Source organism: Pseudopipra pipra, chromosome 21 (genome assembly GCF_036250125.1).
Source record: "Pseudopipra pipra isolate bDixPip1 chromosome 21, bDixPip1.hap1, whole genome shotgun sequence".
In the NCBI taxonomy this organism is placed as follows: Eukaryota; Metazoa; Chordata; class Aves; order Passeriformes; family Pipridae; genus Pseudopipra; species Pseudopipra pipra.
The window spans coordinates 2571086-2589912 of record NC_087569.1 but is presented as its reverse complement, the minus strand read 5'-3'; the positions used below and the strand labels follow the sequence as shown (position 1 = coordinate 2589912).

Genomic DNA, 18827 nt, shown 5'->3' with positions numbered 1-18827 from the left:
GTCACACGTGTCACCAGGACCTGGTGACTCCACAGGGAACATCCAGACCCCTGAAAACCCTGTGGGGGCTGAGGCCAATGCTGGGGGGTCAGTACCCACCTGCCTCACTTTACCCTCTGCCCAGAGCCGGGGTGTGGGATACGAGGATGGGAAGCAGGAGCTGTTGCAGCAGCTCCCTGTGTGTGTGTCCCCCAGATGTCCCCTGGTCCCTGAGAGATGAGGCTCATCCCAGGCAGATCCAGGCAGGGAAATCCCATGGGACATGCATTCCCACCTCACTTGCCAGCAGTTTTTGTAGGGTCTATGTAAATGTGACATTTATAAACACAGCTCTGGGAATACAGCTCGCCTGTGCGTCGCTGCTGTCCTGCCCCTCTCTGCCAGCTGGGGACACGTGGGCCCCATCCCTGACCCAGCTGGTGGTCTTGGGGGACAGAGGGGCCTGGGAGGGGACAGCCAGGGCAGGCCTGGAAAACCTCAGCTCCTTCCGATGGGAAAAATCGCTTCTCCTCGGTCCCGCTGCCGTCCTCCCCCAGCTCCGGCACAAAACCCTTCCCAGCACGGGTTCCAGAGGAGGTGAGTGATGGGCTGGGAGCTTGGGGTGGCATCAGGGCACTCCTGATTCCCCAGTGCCACCAGGTGCCCAGGTGGGACCAGGAGTGGGCAGCTTTGGCTGGTGAGTCCTTTGTGAGGGGCTTTTGGGGCTGGCGGCGTGTGACGAGTTGTGAAAGGCTCAGGACAGGGCTTGGAGTGGGACCACCTGGGCTCACAGGTTTGGATGGCTGTGACTCTGTCCCTGCTGCTGTGCCACCATCCCATGGAACTCATCTGTGTCCAAACCCCTCCAAGGGGCTGGCACAGGTTGGACATGGGGGAATATGGACCCCCCCACACACACCCAGACCCCTTTGCCTTGGAGACAAGGATGGAGAGACCCTGTTGTGTAGGTTTGGGGGCTGGTTTAAGGCTTGGGGGACCCCAGTGCATGGGTTTGGGGAGACCCTGGCATGTGGGGTTTGGATTTGGGAGACCCCAGAAGGCCCCAGCTTTTGGGGCTCTCTGCTGCCTTGTAAGACTCAAGCCCAGGGAGCAACCCCGGCTCAGATCAAGGGAAATAAGCCAAAGGGCAGGAGTTACACTCCAGGTTTTTAGGGTCCACTCTGAGCACAGACCCCCAAACCCACCTGGACATTGTGCTGGAGCAGAACTTGGGGGGCACCGTGGGATGCTTGATGTGGCTTATCCTCTCCGTGCTGTGAAAAATGAGTTTATTCCCAGCTTGGAGTCTGTTTGGAGACTGGAAATCACAACCTCTGCCCGTCCTTTGGGGAGGCTTTTGGGATGGACCCTTCAGGGCTTTGGGATATGTTTCCCTGGGGGCAGCAGCGAGGTGCTCCTCTCCACTGGCATTCCTCGGCCCTGCCACTGCGCTGGGAAGCCCCCAAAACTGCATCTGTTGCAACAGAAGGAGCTAAAAATAGTCGTTCTCACGGCGGATGCAGGGAAGCATCCAAATATGCGGCCTCGGGAGCTGCCAGCAGCCGTTGACGGGGCTGACCCCCAGCCCATGCCTGGCTGACACCCTGCGGCCTCTGCCACCCCAGATCTTCCCCCACTGGCCCTTCGAAGCCCCCTCAGTGCAACCCGAGCCCCCAGGACCTGTCTCGATGCTGGGGCTCTGCTGAGTGCAGGCAGGGGGAGCAGGCAGCCCCTGGGTGCAGGCAGAGATGCAGGCAGAGCAGGCAGGGGGAGCAGGCAGCCCCTGGGTGCAGGCAGGGTTGCAGGAAGAGCAGGCAGGGGGAGCAGGCAGCCCCTGGTGCAGGCAGCCCCTGGGTGCAGGCAGGGGGAGCAGGCAGCCCCCCGGGTGCAGGCAGCGAGGAGTTAACCTCCCCACGCCCGCCGGATGCAGCATCCTGGGCTGGGCTCTTTCCATCTTGTTTTGGTTTGGAGGAATAAAAGCTTTGGCAGCAGCGGAGCCGCTTCCCAAAATAACTCGGCCTCCCATGGTAATTACAGAGCTCCGGGCCCCGGTGGCTTCCCAGCCGTGCTGGGACCTGCCGGACGGGGTGAGGGACACCGGGGTGCCTCGGGGACCTTGGGGACCTCTAGGGCTGTGCCAACCTCCCCTGGGTGTCACCATCGCCGCGTCATCCCCCAGCCGAGACCGTGCAGCCCGTTCTCTCCCTCCCGCTCCTCAGCTGATCCCTTCAGCTTTTAATGCTCTCCTTAAAGCCCGGGTTGCAGCTCGGTGGGCACTGGGCTACTAGAGAGAGGCCGTGGCAAGCTGGTGGCTGCGCCATGCTGTGCCCGCTGGCAGGGCTGAGAACACCCAGCTCATCACAGCAGTGCTCGGCCCGCCCTCCCACCCCCGCGGGGCTCGGGCGCTGCTCCTTGAAGGGCAGGGAGAGCCGGGGCTGAGCTCCTGGAGCCCCCCTAATCCCCGGTAATCTCGAAGGAAAGCGCTGGCTGTGGGGATTAGGGATGTAAACAGCCACCCTCACCTGCCTGCCCCTGCCTGCCCCCACCTGCCCCCTGCCTGGAGCCCTCCAGGCAGTGAGGGTGGGTCTCCAGAGAGTGGGATCCCTGCCTGGCCCCCCTAAATATGGGGTCCGGGTGGCCACCGGTGCTCTGTGAGGCTGTGCTGAGCCTGTGGTGGTTATTTATGGGAATAAAGGGAATGTGGAGCCATCTGGACACAGTCTGGCTCCATAACATGGCAGGGGACGAGGCTCCAGGCGGTGACAAGGTTGGGGACAAGGCTGAGATGGTCCCTGTGGGGTTACACAGCCTCTGTCAGGGTCTGTGTGGAGCTGGATCCATCTTTTCCCACTGGGGAATTACCACTGGTTTTCCTTATGGGTAGGGAAACTGAGGCAGGGAGGAGGTGCCCATGAGAGGGAAGCTCTGGGGATGCACGTGGCATTGCCACCCCCCTGATTTGAGGGGGACAAGGACAGTCCTGCTGGGCAGCTGGACCGGGAGACTGAAATTTGGGGATGGCTGAGGCTGTGCCAGCTGCTCACGGCAGGGAACGGCCTCTGCCAGCCAAGGCTCCCCCTGCCCCTTTCCTGGCCGGAACAGCAGCGCCCCACGGTGCCCCAGCCGCGGTGCCAGCGTCCTCCCCTGCCCTCGGGGCACGGGGACACAGACACTGCCATTCACACGGGCTCGAGGCCGGGGGCATCCCGGCAAGGGGCTGTCACTCCACCCCTGGCGTGGGATGGGGACAGGGACACAGAGCATCGGGTGGCTGGATCCCCGTGCCAGGTTGCCAACACACCAGCCAGGGGCAGGATGGCTCGGCATCAGCCCTGGGAAGGGCTGCAGGAGGCAGAAGCAGGTTGGCATTCTGCAGAGGGAGCACTGGAAAAGGCTGGGATCCAGTGCCCCGTGCTCACTGTGTCCTCAGCCCCTGGTACCCACCAGGTGATGTGTGATGGGTGGTGTTGGCATGTTTTTCCAGTACCCAATACCCACTACCTGGTGCCCAGTGCTCCCAACACCCGGTGGCTTATGTGGAGCCCTATGTCTCCTGCCCAGTACCCGGTACCCACAGAGCAATGCCCAGTACTGGTACCCACTCCCAGGAGTCACTCCCTGGCACTGGGGCTGTTCCCTCTCATCTGTGCCAGTCAGTAACTGCTGCTGAGGCCTTGTACCCACTGCCTGTACTGGGTCCTGACAATGTCCAGTACCCAGTACTGGTACCCAGTGCCTGTGCCCTGTCCCTGGTACTGGTGCCCTGTCCCTGCTGCAGTGCCCTGTTCCCGGTATCCAGTGTTGGTGCCCTGATGCCAGAGCCCTGTGCCTGGTGTTGCTGCCTTGTACCACCGCCCCGTGCCCACTGTGCAGTGCCTGCTGCCTGGTGAGTGATGCCAGAGCCAGTGCCTGACCCCAGGGCCTGGTGCAGTGCTCGGTGCCCGGGCTGGGTGCCGATGCCAGTGCCCAGGACCAGTGCCCGGGATTGATGGCAGTGCTCTGTGCCAAGGCTGGATGCCCATACCCAGGTGCTGGTGCCCAGTGCTGGTACCCAGTGCCTGATGCCACTGCCTGGTGTCCAGTGCCTGCTCCGGGTGCCGGGTTCCCAATGCTTGATGTTGGTGCCCGTGCCCGGTGTGCCGTGCTTGGCCCCGGTGCCGGTGCCCGGTGCCAGGCGCTGTTTCCGATGCCGGTGCTGATGCCGGTGCCCGATGCCCGACTCTGTTGCCGGACGCCGGTGCCGGTGCCCGGTGCCGCCGCCGGTGATGCCGAGCGGCCGCCCCCCCCCGCCCCCCGGCCCGCCCCGCCCCGGGGCCGCCCCCGCCCCCGCCGCTGCTATTTCTGCTAATCCGCGGCGGGGCCCGGCCGTGCCCATCGGCAGCCGCCGCTCCCGGACGGCGCCCGGCGCCGCAGCCATGGTAAGGCCGGCGGGGAGCGGAGACACCGGCCCGGGCTGCCCCGCACCGCCCCGCACCGTGGCACGGGCCCGCTCCCGCTCCCGCAGCGCGGGCCCGCTCCGGTGCCCTCCGTGAAGGTGACGGTGCGCGGGGGCGGAGCGGACCCGGGGCCGCCGGTGCCGCAGCGGAGCGCGGGGGGGACACGGGCGGCACCTGCCCGGGCCCCGCGGGGGAGGCGGGGGGCGGCCGCGGGCCCCTCAGCGCGGCATCGGGGCGGGCAGCGCTCGGGAGCGTCACCTGAGTGTCCCCGCGTCCTGCCTCCCCCCGCCGGGTCCGTGCGTGGGCAGCGGGGGCTGCTCTCGGGTGGCTCCGTGCCGAGCATCGCTCCCCAGCGCGGCTCCTGGCAGGTCCCCGGGTTGCGGCGCTGGTGGCACCGCCAGCCTGGCCGGGCCCTCGGCGGGGACTGTCACACGCACGGAGCGGGCTCTGCACTCACCGGCAAGGTCCGGAGACGCCACTGGCATTCCCGGCCCGCGGGAGCTTGTCCTGCATCTCTCGTCCCGCCTCCCCCCTCCGCGGCGGTGGCGGGTCCCCGGGAGCCGCTCGGCAGGGCCACGTCCCCGCGGGGACCTCCGGCCACTGGCCGTGCCCAGGGTGGGGATGGGGACGGCGGGCTGTGGCCGTGGCTCGCGTGGCACCGGGGTGGCGGCCGCTGGGACAAGTGCCCTTGGTGGGGAGCGCTGTGGCCGCCCTTCCCCGGCAGCCGCCGTGGGAACCAGCCCGGCACATTCCTCGGGGGCTGGACGCAGTGGAAGCAGGGAGGAAGGAGGGCGGCTGGCGGAGCGTGTCGCAACGAGCGCCTTCCCGACAGGCTCCAAACTGTGGCTTTGGGATGCACAGAGCCAGGCTCGGGAACATCTGTGCGGAGGACGGCGGTCGCGGCTGGGTACCGGCAGGGAGCTGCGCTCCCTTCTCCCTGCATGTGGGGCTGGAGGTGGTCCAGAAGGACCCCCGGAGGTGGAGCAGGTGCCCCCCAATACCGGTGCCACATCCCTCTGTCCCCAAAGCAGTTCACGGCTCGGCCGGAGAAATGGGATGAGCAATGGTACCCCCCGACCTCTGCTACCGGCTCTGAGTGGGCTGGATCTTGCCCGTCCCCACGTGCTGAGATGTCACCTTGTTCCCAGCCCGGACAGCCCCCGCTGTCACTTCCCGGCTCACGGAGAGCCACCGCCCATGGCCCCATCCCGGGGTCCCCCCGCAGGTGCTCACAGGTCCTTCCAGCTGGAGGATTCCCTGCAGGAATCGGCTAGAGCTGCTGCACCAAGGGATGTGGCTCTTGTCCCACCTGCTTGGTGACCAAGGACCCGCGCTGCTGCCTGCCCCTCACCCACAGGGTGCCCAGCACCCTGCTCCTCCGGGAGCTGTTGGGAGACTCAGATTCCCAATGGGATGCTGCTGATGGGTGGCAGGGGAGAGCTCTGGTTCTCCGGTGGGACCATCCCGTGCACCCGGAGCAGGCCTGTCCCGGGGGAGAGCCAGGCTGCTCCTGGTACTGCTGGCTTTGGTGGGGGCCACCGTGTTCCTGTCCCGTGCTGGGCTCGTGCCTTGGGGACGCCGCCTGTGCCCGGGGAGCTCAGCCGTAGTGACACGGGGGAGCAGCGCGTGCTGCGCTCTGGGTGGCACTTCTGGGTGTCACCTTTACCTCGGCCAGCCTGGCTGTGCGGGCAGCACCTCGCCGCGGTGTTCCCTTCCTCCCCCTGCAGAAACAGGCTGGGGAAACGCATCCCATGGGAATGCGGTGCCTGGCGGGAAGCCGCTAAGGGACAGCCAGGCTTTCCTAGCTCGGGCTGTGCCCGCTGTCCCCGCGTCCCCCTCTGCCGCAACCCTCGGGCTGTCGCCGTGCGGGGCTGGCGCGATGCGGAGTGACAGGCGAGGGGGAGGCAGCTCGTGTGCCACCTCGCCGGGGCTGTGACAGCCCGGGTGTGAGGCCGCCTTGCACTCAGCCGGGTGTGTAATCTGCTTACGGGGGCACTGGCGCAGCCCCGGGCTCTCGCTGCCGTAAATCCCTGCTCCAGCCGGGAGTGCGGGCTGGGACGCTTGGAAAGCGGCCGAGAGCCCCTGGATCGCGCCTGAGCGGCTCTGATGCATCCCGACAATGCATCAAGGTGAATCAGCGTCCCTGGTGACCCCGAGGTGACAGCTGGGGAACCCTGGCTGCCACCCACGGCTCCTCCTGGGGCACTGTTAACCCTCCGCAGCCCGGGGATGAGCCGGGAAAGCCGAGGCAGGAACGCAGGAGCCTGGGATCCCTGTGGTGGGCAGCGTCCCTGCTTCTCCCAGTCTGGGACTGTGTCCTTCCCAGGGAGGCCCAGCTCCAGCAGGAACTTGGAGCCGTGGGGGGAAGCTTTAATTGTCAGGTGCAAAAGTGTGGAGTTTTTAAACAGCTTTTCATGGAAAACTGGGTTTCTCCCCTCAAAGAGGCTGTGGAGCCCTCCCTGGCTGGTGTCTGTGGGGTGCTCCAGGGTGAGGAGCAGGAAAGCATGTGCTGTGCAGCAGGATGGAGGGGGGTTTTGTTTGAGGATGGAGGGGGTTTTTGTCCCAGGACAGAGGGCGGTTTTGTCCTGAGACAAAGGTGTTTCCAAGGACCGAGTGTCCTCCCGGGCTGTAGCCAAGCTGTGTGTTCAGCCCAGGGATGATGGTGATGATGATGGTCGTCCTGCAGCCCCCCAGTACCTCCCTTGCCACCTTCTTGGCCAACGGTGCTTTTCTGGTCGTTGAAATCTCGGCAGCCGGGCAGGAGCTGGGCTTGGCTTTGCTCCGGGGGTCCCTCTGCCCTCCTGTGCCCCGCAGCCCCCGCAGGGGCCGTGCCTGGCCCCTGGGTGCCCTGGGCGCCCGGCGCGGAGCCTGCCCAGGGTGGAGTTATGCTAATGCCGCTCCCCTTCCCTCGGCGCAGCCGGGACCACTCGGCATCTGCTCCTGGCCACGGGCGACACCGGCTGTGCCATGGCCACCTGCCCAGAGCTGCAGCCTGGGCAAGAGGTACGGGGGCACCGACCGTCCCCGGCGGGGCGAGAGAGGGGGCAGAGGGGATGGGGGACCCGGAGCACCCTGATACTGCGGGAAGGTGCCACAGCCGATGCTCCGTCCCTGGAACAGCCCTGCTGGGGGCTGCACTTGCTGCAGGAGCCCCAAGGATGTGGCGCAAACCCCTCCGGTGCTGCAGCACCGCCGAGGCCATTCGGCCTCACTGGGGGTGGGGGGTGAGGGGGAGCCCCGAAGGGCCGGAGCCCCGAGGGAAGGAGCGGCAGCGGCACTGGAGGCGCTCGGAGGTGGCGGTGGCATCACCTCCCACTCCCGTGTGCCCCCGGCCCGGCCGTGCTGTGGCGGGGGCTGGAGCTGAGCCCCCCCAGAGCAAGGTCGGTGAGGAAGAGGATGCTTCGCTCGCACAGACCCACCGAGCATTCGGGACCGGAGGGGGGACAGGGAAACAGCGGGTCCTGCAGCCCCCGCCACAGGGGCACCTGCTGTCCCTAAGCCTGGCACCGCGTCCCCCCGTGCTGGAGGCGCGGGGCAGCAGGAGAGGGGGCAGCAGGAGCAGAGGGCAGCAGGAGAGGGGGCAGCAGGAGAGGGGGGCAGCAGGAGAGGGGGCAGCAGGAGAGGGGGGCAGCAGGAGAAGGGGCAGCAGGAGAGGGGGCAGCAGGAGAGGGGGCAGCAAGAGAGGGGGCAGCAGGAGCAGGGGGCAGCAGGAGAGGGGGGCAGCAGGAGAGGGGGGCAGCAGGAGAGGGGGGCAGCAGGAGAAGGGGCAGCAGGAGAAGGGGCAGCCGTGCGAGCGCTCAGCGCCGGCAGCGCCGTGACCTTGTTTCCAGCCCGCTAATTCCGCGCATCCCGCCTCGCCGCCGGCACCGCTGCCCGCCCAGCGAGCGGGGACACGGCTGCGGGAGGACACGTGTCCCCATGGAGGGCTCTCGCCTCGAGGGCCCCCGATCTGGGGGAGCACTGACCCCCAGCTGGGAGCCTGCAGAGTCAAGGGCTCCCCCAGACGCGCCGTGCCCCCTGTTTGGGGGTCTCGCTGCCCATGGGGTCTCCTGGCAGTTGCCACGGCAGGAGCCTGGGGACCTTGGTCCCGCGGGAGCTACTGCCGGACATGCCCTTGGGAACGCGTCTCCTCCCGCCAGTGCTCGTAAACAGGATGTGGAGCCATCCCAAAGCCGGCGGCCCCGGCCCTCGTCCCCACCCGCCGCCCCACAGGGCCACCAGCCGGGGGTCGCTGTGCCTGGCCCCCCCAGCCCCTCCCTGGCGCTGCTGCCTGCGCCCGCTCCAGGATGGGCAGAGCCGGGGAGGGGGTGTCGGGGTCCTGGTGACATCTCTGGGCCTGGTCCCCTGCCCTGGCTGTCCCCTGGGACCGCAAGGACAGCAGTTCCTTGGGCCATCGCCCACGCTGAAACCCCACAAGTGGGCAGGTGGGGGGGCACGAGCAGACCCTTGCCCACTCTCTGCCTCCCCCCGGCCCCAGCCCCACTCCAGCTTCCCCCCCACACTGCTCTTAATCACTTCTCGGTGTCTCTCCCTCCTCCCCGGCGCCCCATCCCACCCTCCCGGCAGGCCATGGGGTGTGTGGGGGTCCTGGCCACCCCGGAAGACCCCGAGGAGCGGCAGGGTACCCAGGGGGATGGTGCCCATCCCTGTGCCCCGGAGTGCCAGGAGCTGGCTGCCGTCCCCACAACACAAGCTGTAAGAGCCCAGGGTGCACAGGACCACGGCTGTCCCCACTGCCATCCCCATGGATGTCCCCAGGGCTGTCCCCAGGGTGGTGGCTCGTCCCCTGGGGTGGCCGTGTCCCCCCTCTCCTCCCACCCCTGCCATCCTTAGGCTGCACGTGTCTGGCTGCTGCGGTTCGGGGGCTTGTGCTGCTGAGTCGGGTGGTGCCGCCTCGGGCTGGCACTGCCACCGTTAGTGTCACCTCCTCCCGTGTCCCCCAGATAAAGCGTTTCCTGAAGGAGGACTCGGACGAGGCTGAGCTGACCCAATTCCTGCGGGATTGCCCTCCGGCCGACAGCCCCAGGAAGGTGGAGACTCCGGAGGGCCGTCGGGAGCCCGGCCACCCCCTGGGCACTGCGGGCAGGGGCCCCGCCGAAGAAGCCACGGACGAGAGGGACTCCAGGATCTTCTCCCGGTCCCGGCCCCTGGATACCCCGCAGCACATCGCAGCCCCCCCGCCCCCCAGCCCCAACCGCCCGCGGAGCCCCTGGGGGCAGCTGGACCCCTACGACTCCTCCGAGGTGCGGGATGTGTCCGTGGAGGGGCGGGGGGGACACACAGAGGGTGAGGGGCTGCAGGAGTCACGGTGGAGGGTGTTCCCATCCTGCAACCACAAAGCCTGGGGGGCGGGAGGAGGGGGGTGGCCTGCCAGGATAGGAGGTGTTGTCCCTTGTCCCACGTCCCCTCTGCCCGCAGGATGACAAGGAGTACGTGGGCTTTGCCACCCTGCCCAACCAGGTGCATCGCAAGTCGGTGAAGAAGGGCTTTGACTTCACCCTCATGGTGGCAGGTACGGGGGGCCCAGCTGGGCTGGGGGGGGCTGAGCCCACTCTGGAGCCCAAACACCACGGGGCAGGGTGTGGGGGGTACTGGCTACACCCCCTCACCCTTGTCCCCCTTTTCCAGGGGAATCCGGGCTGGGCAAGTCCACGCTGGTGAACAGCCTGTTCCTGACGGACATGTACAGGGACAGAAAGCTGCTGAATGCTGAAGGTGAGGGGGGGACAGTCACAGCCCACCTGGGGTGTCCTGGTGATACGGGGGGGTGGCAGAGCCCCGTGATGCCCCTGGGGGGCTGCAGCCCCTCTCCCTGTCCAGCTGGGCTCCCCTGAAGCCACATGTGGCCCGTTGCCAACCACCTGCTGGCCCTGGGACGGCTCCAAAGCAGCAGGGACCCCCCTGCCCAGCACGGGGACCCCCCACAGGGGCTTTGTCCCCACAGGGAAAACAAGCCCTGGCTTGTTGGGAATTGCAGCAAATCCAGGAGGCTGAGGGCAGTCAGGATCTGGGGCCAGTTCAGCTACAGGCAGTTTTTGAATTAAAATGGCCCAAACTTGCCCAAATCCCCAGGAGTTCGTGGGGTTTGTTTCACTTGTTTCCGTTGCTTGGAGTGAAAGCCAAAGAACACAATGCAGCAGGAGCATCCTTAGGGATGCTCCACATGGAGGGGTGCTGGGGGTGAAGGGGCATGTGCAGCCTGGAGCTGTGGGGTCAGACATAGGGGTACAGGGGCCTTCAATGCTCCCACAGCAATGTCACCCCCAGCAGACCCCTGTGCTGCCCGAGCTGGGGTCCTGGGGTGCAGGTGGCATGGGTGGGCATCCATGGGGATCCATGGGGATGTGGAGACCATGGTATGGAGCTGGACACCCTGTGTCAGGAGCGATCCAGCAAAGCCACCCCAGCCCCTGGGGAGGGGGTGACACCTGTCCTGTCACCTCCATCCTCTCTTGCCCGTGGTGTCCCCGCTGTTGACGTGTCTCCTGCCACCCCAGAGCGCATCACGCAGACGGTGGAGATCACCAAGCACGTGGTGGACATCGAGGAGAAGGGGGTGAAGCTGCGCCTGACCATCGTGGACACGCCGGGCTTCGGTGACGCCGTCAACAACACCGAGTGGTGAGTCCCTGGGGGTGCTCCAAAGGAGCCCACATTTTATAGTATGTATTACTTTACATTAAATTATTTCCCACATTATACACACTACCATGTAGGAAAATCTCACATCCTTTGTGTGCATGACCCACATCGATTTTTGTGCTTCACCCCATAAACTCCCAGCCAAGACAACAACAGATCCAGGCACAAGGAACAGATATGGAATGTTCTAGGAATTAATTCAACAGTTCAGACTAAAACCTACTCAATGTGAACTTACAAGTATTATATGTAAACTAAATTAACTTGGTTTACATATAATATGTACAAGTTAGTATATATATATATATACACATACATACATATATATAGTATATATATGGTGTGTTTATATATAGTGTATATAGTGTGTATATATATGTATACACATATAACTTAACTTATATGTATAATGTTGACTTATAAGTGTATATATATATACATATAACTTAACTTATATGTATAATGTTAAGTTATATGTGCAACCCACTGGATCCTCCTGGACACAGGAATGTTCCAGTGCCTAATACCAATCCTCTAGGACATAACATCAATTAATACTTGCTCTAATGGCACACAAGGAGCATCAGGTTATCTCTTAACCATATTTCTCACCTGAAATCAGCAGCCTGGAGTCAGTAAGGCCTGTCACCACCAGCTGCAGGACCTTTCTTTCCCCCTGCACCCTCGCCCAAGAGGGTGGGCACGGCACGAGGGGTGGGATGGGTGGGAGCTGAGGGTCCACAGAAAGCCCAGGGGTCCACAGAAAGCTTGGAGGTCCCCCAGAGGACTCGATGTCACCCCACTGTCCCTGCAGCTGGAAGCCCGTGGCCGACTACATCGACCAGCAGTTCGAGCAGTATTTCCGTGACGAAAGTGGCCTCAACCGGAAAAACATCCAGGACAACCGTGTCCACTGCTGCATCTACTTCATCTCGCCCTTCGGCCACGGGTAGGGGCACTGCCGGGCGGGGGGGGCTGGGGAGGGGTTGGTGGGGCTCACCAGGCTCCCCCCGCAGGCTCCGGCCCCTGGACGTGGAGTTCATGAGGGCCCTGCACCAGCGCGTGAACATCGTGCCGGTGCTGGCCAAGGCGGACACGCTGACCCCCGCCGAGGTGGAGCGCATGAAGAACAAGGTGAGGGGGGATCGCTCCAGCCTGGAGCCATCCCGGTGGGTCCCTGGGTGTGGGGTGCTCTGGGGGTCCCCGCTTGGCTGGGGGCTCTGTCCATCTCCTGCCTGGACTTTGGCCGGGAGCATTCTCCATGGAGGACCATGTTGACCCCGTGGCCACCCAGGATCTCCCTGGGGCTCAGCTGGGGGCTGGGAGGGTTTGAGGGGTGTCTGTGACACCTAGTCTGGGGGGAACAGGCTTTTGGGGGATACTGGCACTGTGTGGTGTCTCTCACCCCTTCCTGAGGGCTGGAGCCCTGCCCTGAGGGAGATGTCTGCCTCCAGATCCGGGAGGAGATTGACCACTACGGCATCCGCATCTACCAGTTCCCCGAGTGTGACTCGGACGAGGATGAGGAGTTCAAGCTGCAGGACCAGGCACTAAAGGTGGGTCTGGCTCCTGCAGCTCCCTCCTTGGAGGGGCAGAGCCCCATGGTTGGGAGGACACATCATCCTGGGGTACCTGTAGGACTTTTTGGGGCCACACAAGCTCTGCAGGGAGGGCACGTCACCCTGGGGTACCTGCAGAAGTTTTTGGGGCCACAGAAGCTCTGCAGCAGCCCCAGCGTGGAGGGGCTGGTACGTGTCACACTACCCAGACACATCGCCAAGATCCCACGGCTTGGTGGAGGGGGAAGGGGCGGAGAAGCTCGTGCCACTGTCCCTGGATCTCCACAGCTTGAGATATCTTGGCAAAGGGATGCTGGACACAGCAGAGGAGATACCTGGGGAGGGATGTGGGGCATGGCAGGCAGGACAGAGCCCTGCTGACCCCCTGTTATTAAAATTATTAGAAATGCCTCTGCCTGAATCAAGGTGCAAATGAGCCTCAGACAGGCCACTTTGCAGTTTGACAAAGAACCTTTCTATGATTCTTTCCAGAGAGGGTAATCAGCCATGGGAATGGGCTGCCCAGGGAAGTGGTGGATTCTCCGTCCCTGGAGGTTTTTAAGATGAGACTGGATGTGGCACTCGGTGCCATGGTCTGGTAACCACGGTGATAGTGGATCAAGGGCTGCACTTGATGATCTCAGAGGTCCTTTTCAACACGGCTGATTCTATGATTCTATGATTTTGACAACGTTTAAGACAATGAACAACATTTCAGTCTCTCCCACCCCCTCCTGCAGGAGAGTATCCCCTTCGCCGTCATCGGCAGCAACACGGTGGTGGAGGCCAAGGGCCGGCGCGTCCGCGGGCGCCTCTACCCCTGGGGCATCGTGGAAGGTAACGCCAGGCTGTCCCCACTGTCCCCACGGCCATCTGGGGATGGGGATGTCGCCCCATGTTGGTGCTGCTGAGCCCCGGGGGGGGGTTGGGGAGCCCCCTGACCTCGGGGAGCCCCCTGACCTCGGGCTGCCCCGCAGTGGAGAACCCGTCCCACTGCGACTTCGTGAAGCTGCGGACGATGCTGGTGAGGACCCACATGCAGGACCTGAAGGACGTGACGAGGGAGACCCACTACGAGAACTACCGCACCCAGTGCATCCAGAGCATGACCCGCATGGTGGTGAAGGAGAGGAACCGCAAGTACGGGGCTGGCAGAGGCGGGGCCAGGCTGGGCAGGGACGGGTGGGGGGGAGGTGTCCTCTCCTCGGGGTGACCCCAACCCACTGCCAGCGGTGGTCTCCAGGGGTTGGGGTTGTGTGCCTGTCTGTGCTGGGGTGGGCAGGGGGTTGGGGGTTGGGGTGGGGGGCCCTTCCTGTGCCACAGGGCTGGGAATGGCTGGGGGGGATGGGCCAGAAGTGAGGGGGACCCTGTGTCGCTCAGGGCTGGGTCTGTCTTAGGTGGGGATTCTCCAGCAGTGAGGGAGATCCTGTGTCACCCTCGGGGCTGGCTGGGGTAGTAAGGGGGACCCTGCATCCCCCCAGGGCTGGGATTGACAGAGGGGGATGATCCAGTGGAGGGGGGACCCTGTATCTCCCCAAGGCTGGGATTGATGGAGGGGGATGATCCAGCAGTGAGGGGCACCCTGTGTGCCCCCAGGGCTGGGAGGGGTGTGGGGGTATGCTCTACCAGCATGCCCCGTGTCCCCCCCGGCCAGGGCATGTCTCAGGGGATGCTCCAGCAGTGAGGGGGATCCTGCATCCCCCTGGGGCTGGCTGGGAGGGGATGCTCCAGCAGTGAGGAGGACCCTGCATTCCTGCAGGCTCCGGGAACAGAGCAGGACCCAGACAAACATCCCGTGCTGGGGCTCTGCTCCCAGACCAGCTGCAGCCATGGCACCCACATCCCCTTTAGCCACTCCAAGATGCCGAGGGAGCCCCCCAAGGAAGGGTCCCTCTGGGACCCTCCAGCCGTGGGGTTGGAGCAGTGTGGGAGCGAGTGGAGGCTCTGTGGGGCGGGGGGGCTGAAGCAGCGCTGTGGGGGGCTGCCAGGGGCTGTAGGCACCTCTCTAGGCACCTCTAAACGGTCTCTCCCTGCGTGCCCCGGGCAGGGGCCGTCCCTCCGTGCTGAGGCTGTGCTGCGCCGACTGCTCCGCCGACTGAGCCGCGACCGGCCGGGGCCGCGCTGGGCTCCGCCCTCCTCCCCCTGCCACCCCCTGCCACCCCCTGCCATCCCCCTGGCCCCCCTATAAAGTACTTGTTGGTACCCAACACTGTCTTGGTCCTTCTGTGCCAGCGCAAGGGCCGGGCAGCCGCCCTCGAGGCGAGCCTGCCCCGTGGCTACCCCCCGGCTCCGTGGCCACCCCCCAGCCCCGTGGTCACCCACTCGTGTCCCACACAGGCTGCCCTTGGGGTGCCAGGAGGATGCTGTGTGCTGGTGCCATCACCCCCACTCTCCCAGGGCTGGGGACATGTGGCCCCAGTTGGTGGCACCGAACCCCCCGGTGACTGGCAAAGTCCTGCCCTCCCGGGGGAAGTGATTTTGGAGTGCAGACAGTCTTTGCTGGGCTGGTGGAGCTGCTCATCCCAGTGCTGGTGCCTGGCTCCAGCCTTGTCCCGCTGCCAGGGGTGGAGGGAGCTCCATGTGCTCCCCACTGTGTCCCCCCAGGGCGAGGAGCCGTGACAACGGGCAGCGACTTCCAAGGCACCTCAAAACGTGGCCAAACCCTGTCCCTTGCCCTGGCACAGCCCCCTGGCACAATGGGACCCCACAGGGCAGGGATGGCCCGTCCTGCCCGTGCCACATCCAGTGTCCATCACTGGAGGGGCCACGCTGTGGTGGCACGTGGCGGTGGCACGTGGCAGCACGTGTGACCCTCCCAGCCCTGTCGTCACCCTCTGAGGTGGCACGTGGCATCCAGAGGGACGGATGGGAGAGCTGGTCCCTCCCAGTGCCTCGGGCATGGGAGAAGCCATCGATCCGGGCTGGCTGCAGTCCTGCGAGGGGGGGTGGCCTCGGGGGGATGCTCATTGCTCCCTCCTCCAGGAATGGGGTTGAACGGGAGCTGAGGCTCGGGAAAAGGGGTGTGGAGCATCCCTGGGGCTGGCTGGGCACAGGGGTGCCCGGTGAGCCCGTCCTGAAGCAGCAGGGCAGAGAGGGGAGGTGCCGAGGTTATGGTGTTTTAAAGCAGCAGAGAAAATACTGGGCCAGCAGAGCCCAATCCCAGTGGGATGCTTCCCAAAATGGGAGGGTCTGCAGGAAGTCCCTGGGTTGTCCCCCCTCCCAGTGGTGTGTGGCAGGTTGGGGTTGCTGGGGTTTGGGGGGATACCTGGAGCCTCTCACATCCTCAGTGCCTGGAAAGAGGCCTCTTGTGTTGATGCCTGGAGGCTCAGGGGCTGTGCAGGTGGGTGGTGGACACGGCACGGTATGGGGTATCCGTGGGGGAATGTCCTCTCAGGGGGGCTGGGAAAGCATCCTCACCTCCTCTGTCTTCCCACAGCAAGCTGACACGGGAGAGTGGGACAGACTTTCCCATCCCCGTCATCCCCCCAGTGCCAGATGTGGAGACGGAGAAGCTCATCCGGGAGAAGGACGAGGAGGTGAGTGTGGGGGAGGCTGAGCCCCCCCAGCCCCCCTTTCCCCTCTCTGCAGCCCCAGCCGTGGCACATCCATCGTGGGCCACCCTTCCTGCACCATCCCAGCAGCTGCTGCTCCTCAGGCCAAGGGTCAGGAGGTGCTGAGGGGCATCAGAATGTTCCCCCCACTCACCTCCTGCTGATCCCGGCACCCCCCGTGACCCCTGCTCTGCTCCCTTCCAGCTGCGGCGGATGCAGGAGATGCTGCAGAAGATCCAGAAGCAGATGAAGGACTCACACTAGCCTCTTCCTCCGCCTCCTCCTCCTCCTCCTCCTCCTGCTCCCGGCCCCCGGATCAGAAATGTTTACATCACGCTCCGCCCCGCCCGGCCCCGCCAGACTCGGTACCAACCGCACCCGCCACCTTAAAGCTGCTGCGGTATCGCCTTATCCACCGCCCAGCGCCGCCCCAGGGGACAGCCGGGGACAGCCGGGGACAGCCCACCCGGCCCGGGGGTCCCCTGCCCCCGTGTCCCCCCGCCCCCGGGGACAGCTTTGTCCCCCAAGCTTTGGCTTTCCCTGTGTCCCCCCAGCTCTGGGCCAGCCCGCTCCCCCTGTCCCCATGTCACCTCGGGCTCCTGCTCACAGCCTTCACCTCGGCTCGGCCCTGGTTTAAGGGGAGAGGAAACGGGGGCACTGGTGCCAGCCCCCCCAGCTGCCCCGCCGTGGGGGACAGGGCTGCTTGTTGCCTTGGCACAGAGGGACAGCAGCTCCTGGGGGGCACAGGGGACCCAGGGGATGGAGGGACAGCCACCACCCTGTCCGTGTGCAGGGGGACTGAACGTGTCAGTGTCCAGCCCTGTGTCCTCACCCTGTCCCCACGAAGTGACACCAGGAATCCCGGGCCCTGGGGAAAGCCCCTTGAACCCCAAATCAGAGGTCGGGTCCCCAGCCCGGCTCCCCCTGGCTGTTGGCCCTGTAAAGCAATAATGACAGTCCTGTGCCTGTGGCACCTCCCACCCCATGGCAACGGCGTTGTCCCTGCTGGTATTTTGGCCTGTGGTGCCACTTGCTTGTCTGTGGTGTCCCTGTGTGCCCAGGATGTCCCTGCCCCTGCTGCTTCCTGGCAGAGCATCCCTGTGTGTTCTCCAAGGATGTCCCCATCCATGTTGCTTCTCAGTGAAGCACTGCTGTGTGTCCCCATGTTCCCCTGTGTGTCCCCATGTTCCCCCATGGTGTCCCCATGTTCCCCCATGATGTCCCTATGTTCCCCCACAATGTCCCCGTGTTCCCCCATGATGTCCCCATGTTTCCCTGTGATGTCCCCATGTTCCCCCACAATGTCCCCGTGTTCCCCTGTGATGTCCCCCTCGGTGTTGCTGCCCTCAGGAGCACTGCAGCTTGTCCCCCCCAGGCTGTCCCCATCCATGTTGTGTTCCCCCAGAGCACTGTGCTGCATCCCTGTGTCCCCCCCTGGATGTCCCCCCCCCGTGTTCCCACCCTGCAGGGCACTGTGTTGTGTCCCTGTGTCCCCCCCAGGATGTCCCCCCCGTGTTCCCACCCTGCAGGGCACTGTGCTGCCTCCCTGTGTCCCCCCAGGATGTCCCCCCTGTGTTCCCACCCTGCAGGGCACTGTGTTGTGTCCCTGTGTCCCCCCCAGGATGTCCCCCCCCGTGTTCCCACCCTGCAGGGCACTGTGTTGTGTCCCTGTGTCCCCCCAGGATGTCACCAGCTGTGTTGCTTCCCGACAAAGCCCCGCTGTGTGTCCCCAGGGGGAGCCTGGCCCACACCTCCTGGTGTCCCTGGGGACTGGATCCCAACCCCTTCAGCTCCTGCTCCCTCCTGGCTCCGGGGAAGGACAAAAGGGGCTGGTGAGGCAGAACTGGGAGCAGTGGGATCACTGGGAGCTCGCTGGCAGGGGGGTCCTGTCCCCACCAGGGCCACCCAAGGTGGGGTCCCCCAGGTGGGTTCTCCCCTGGTGGGGGCTGTGCCTGGCCGAGGCTCGGGGTGGGTCTCCAGGCACGTGCCCCCCGTGTCCCTGTGCCAGCCAGGGGTTCCCCGTGGGCAGGGCCCCCCGGGCAGGGCCCCACAGGGTATATTAGTGCTTTCCTTTTTTTAATCTCGCTATTTTCTTACAGAAGCCCCTCCTCCCTTGGCATGACGGTCCTAGAGGCGTTTGTTAACGGATATAAGCAGAGTATAGGTTTATAAATTCTTATAGAGTTAGTGGAAATATTTTTATCCCTCCACAACTGTTCTCAATAAATAACGGCTGACCCAGCTTGTCTGCAACCCGGAGTGGCTTCTGCACCAACACCCCACATCCCTGGGCACCCCACATCCCTGGGCACCCCGTGTCCCTGGGCATCCCACATTCCCACATCCCTGGGCACCCCACGTCCCTGGGCATCCTGTGTCCCTGGGCATCCCACATTCCCACATCCCTGGGCACCCCATGTCCCTGGGCTGGCAGGGTCTTGCCCCGTGGCCTCTTGTTCTCAGTTCCTGTTTCCTTGGCAAAGGCTTAAAACAGATATTGGGGGGTTTGTGCTGCACCCACAGGGACATTCAGCTTGGGAGGGGTGGCAGAGCCCTGTGGGACACCCTCTGGGGATGAGGGGGCACAAGGAGGGGGTGCCCCCATCACCTGCTGCTGGCTCGTCACCCTCTCCCATGGCTTGGGGTGCTGCTGGTGTTGG

The 18827-nt window shown here is 64.7% G+C and overlaps 1 protein-coding gene across 3 annotated transcripts; it reads left to right on the top strand.

The window, feature by feature from the left end:
* The first annotated feature begins 4175 nt into the window (after positions 1–4175).
* On the top strand, positions 4176–18420 carry SEPTIN4 (septin 4). Of its 3 annotated transcripts, none has more exons than XM_064677628.1 (12): positions 4176–4397; positions 9359–9658; positions 9834–9927; positions 10044–10130; positions 10913–11036; positions 11872–12006; positions 12074–12191; positions 12512–12613; positions 13357–13453; positions 13594–13756; positions 16053–16152; positions 16372–18420. In XM_064677628.1, the coding sequence occupies exons 1-12, from the start codon at positions 4191–4193 to the stop codon at positions 16429–16431; spliced, it is 1587 nt and encodes a 528-aa protein (XP_064533698.1). In that variant the 5' UTR covers positions 4176–4190; the 3' UTR covers positions 16432–18420. The 3 variants fall into 3 exon arrangements, 2 of the variants coding, with proteins under 2 accessions (XP_064533698.1, XP_064533699.1); XM_064677629.1 differs by lacking the exon at positions 4176–4397 and adding an exon at positions 7239–7418; XR_010435590.1 differs by lacking the exon at positions 4176–4397 and having other exon boundaries at positions 16372–16532; positions 18267–18420.
* Positions 18421–18827: the final 407 nt, after the last annotated feature.

Bases quoted from the DNA above. Each gene is read 5' to 3' on its own strand.
- SEPTIN4 (XM_064677628.1), top strand. From the start codon at position 4,191: ATGCCCGACTCTGTTGCCGGACGCCGGTGCCGGTGCCCGGTGCCGCCG. The intron at 9,659-9,833 runs GTGCGGGATGTG...CTCTGCCCGCAG, and splicing joins ACCCCTACGACTCCTCCGAG to GATGACAAGGAGTACGTGGG. The intron at 13,757-16,052 runs GTACGGGGCTGG...GTCTTCCCACAG, and splicing joins GTGAAGGAGAGGAACCGCAA to CAAGCTGACACGGGAGAGTG.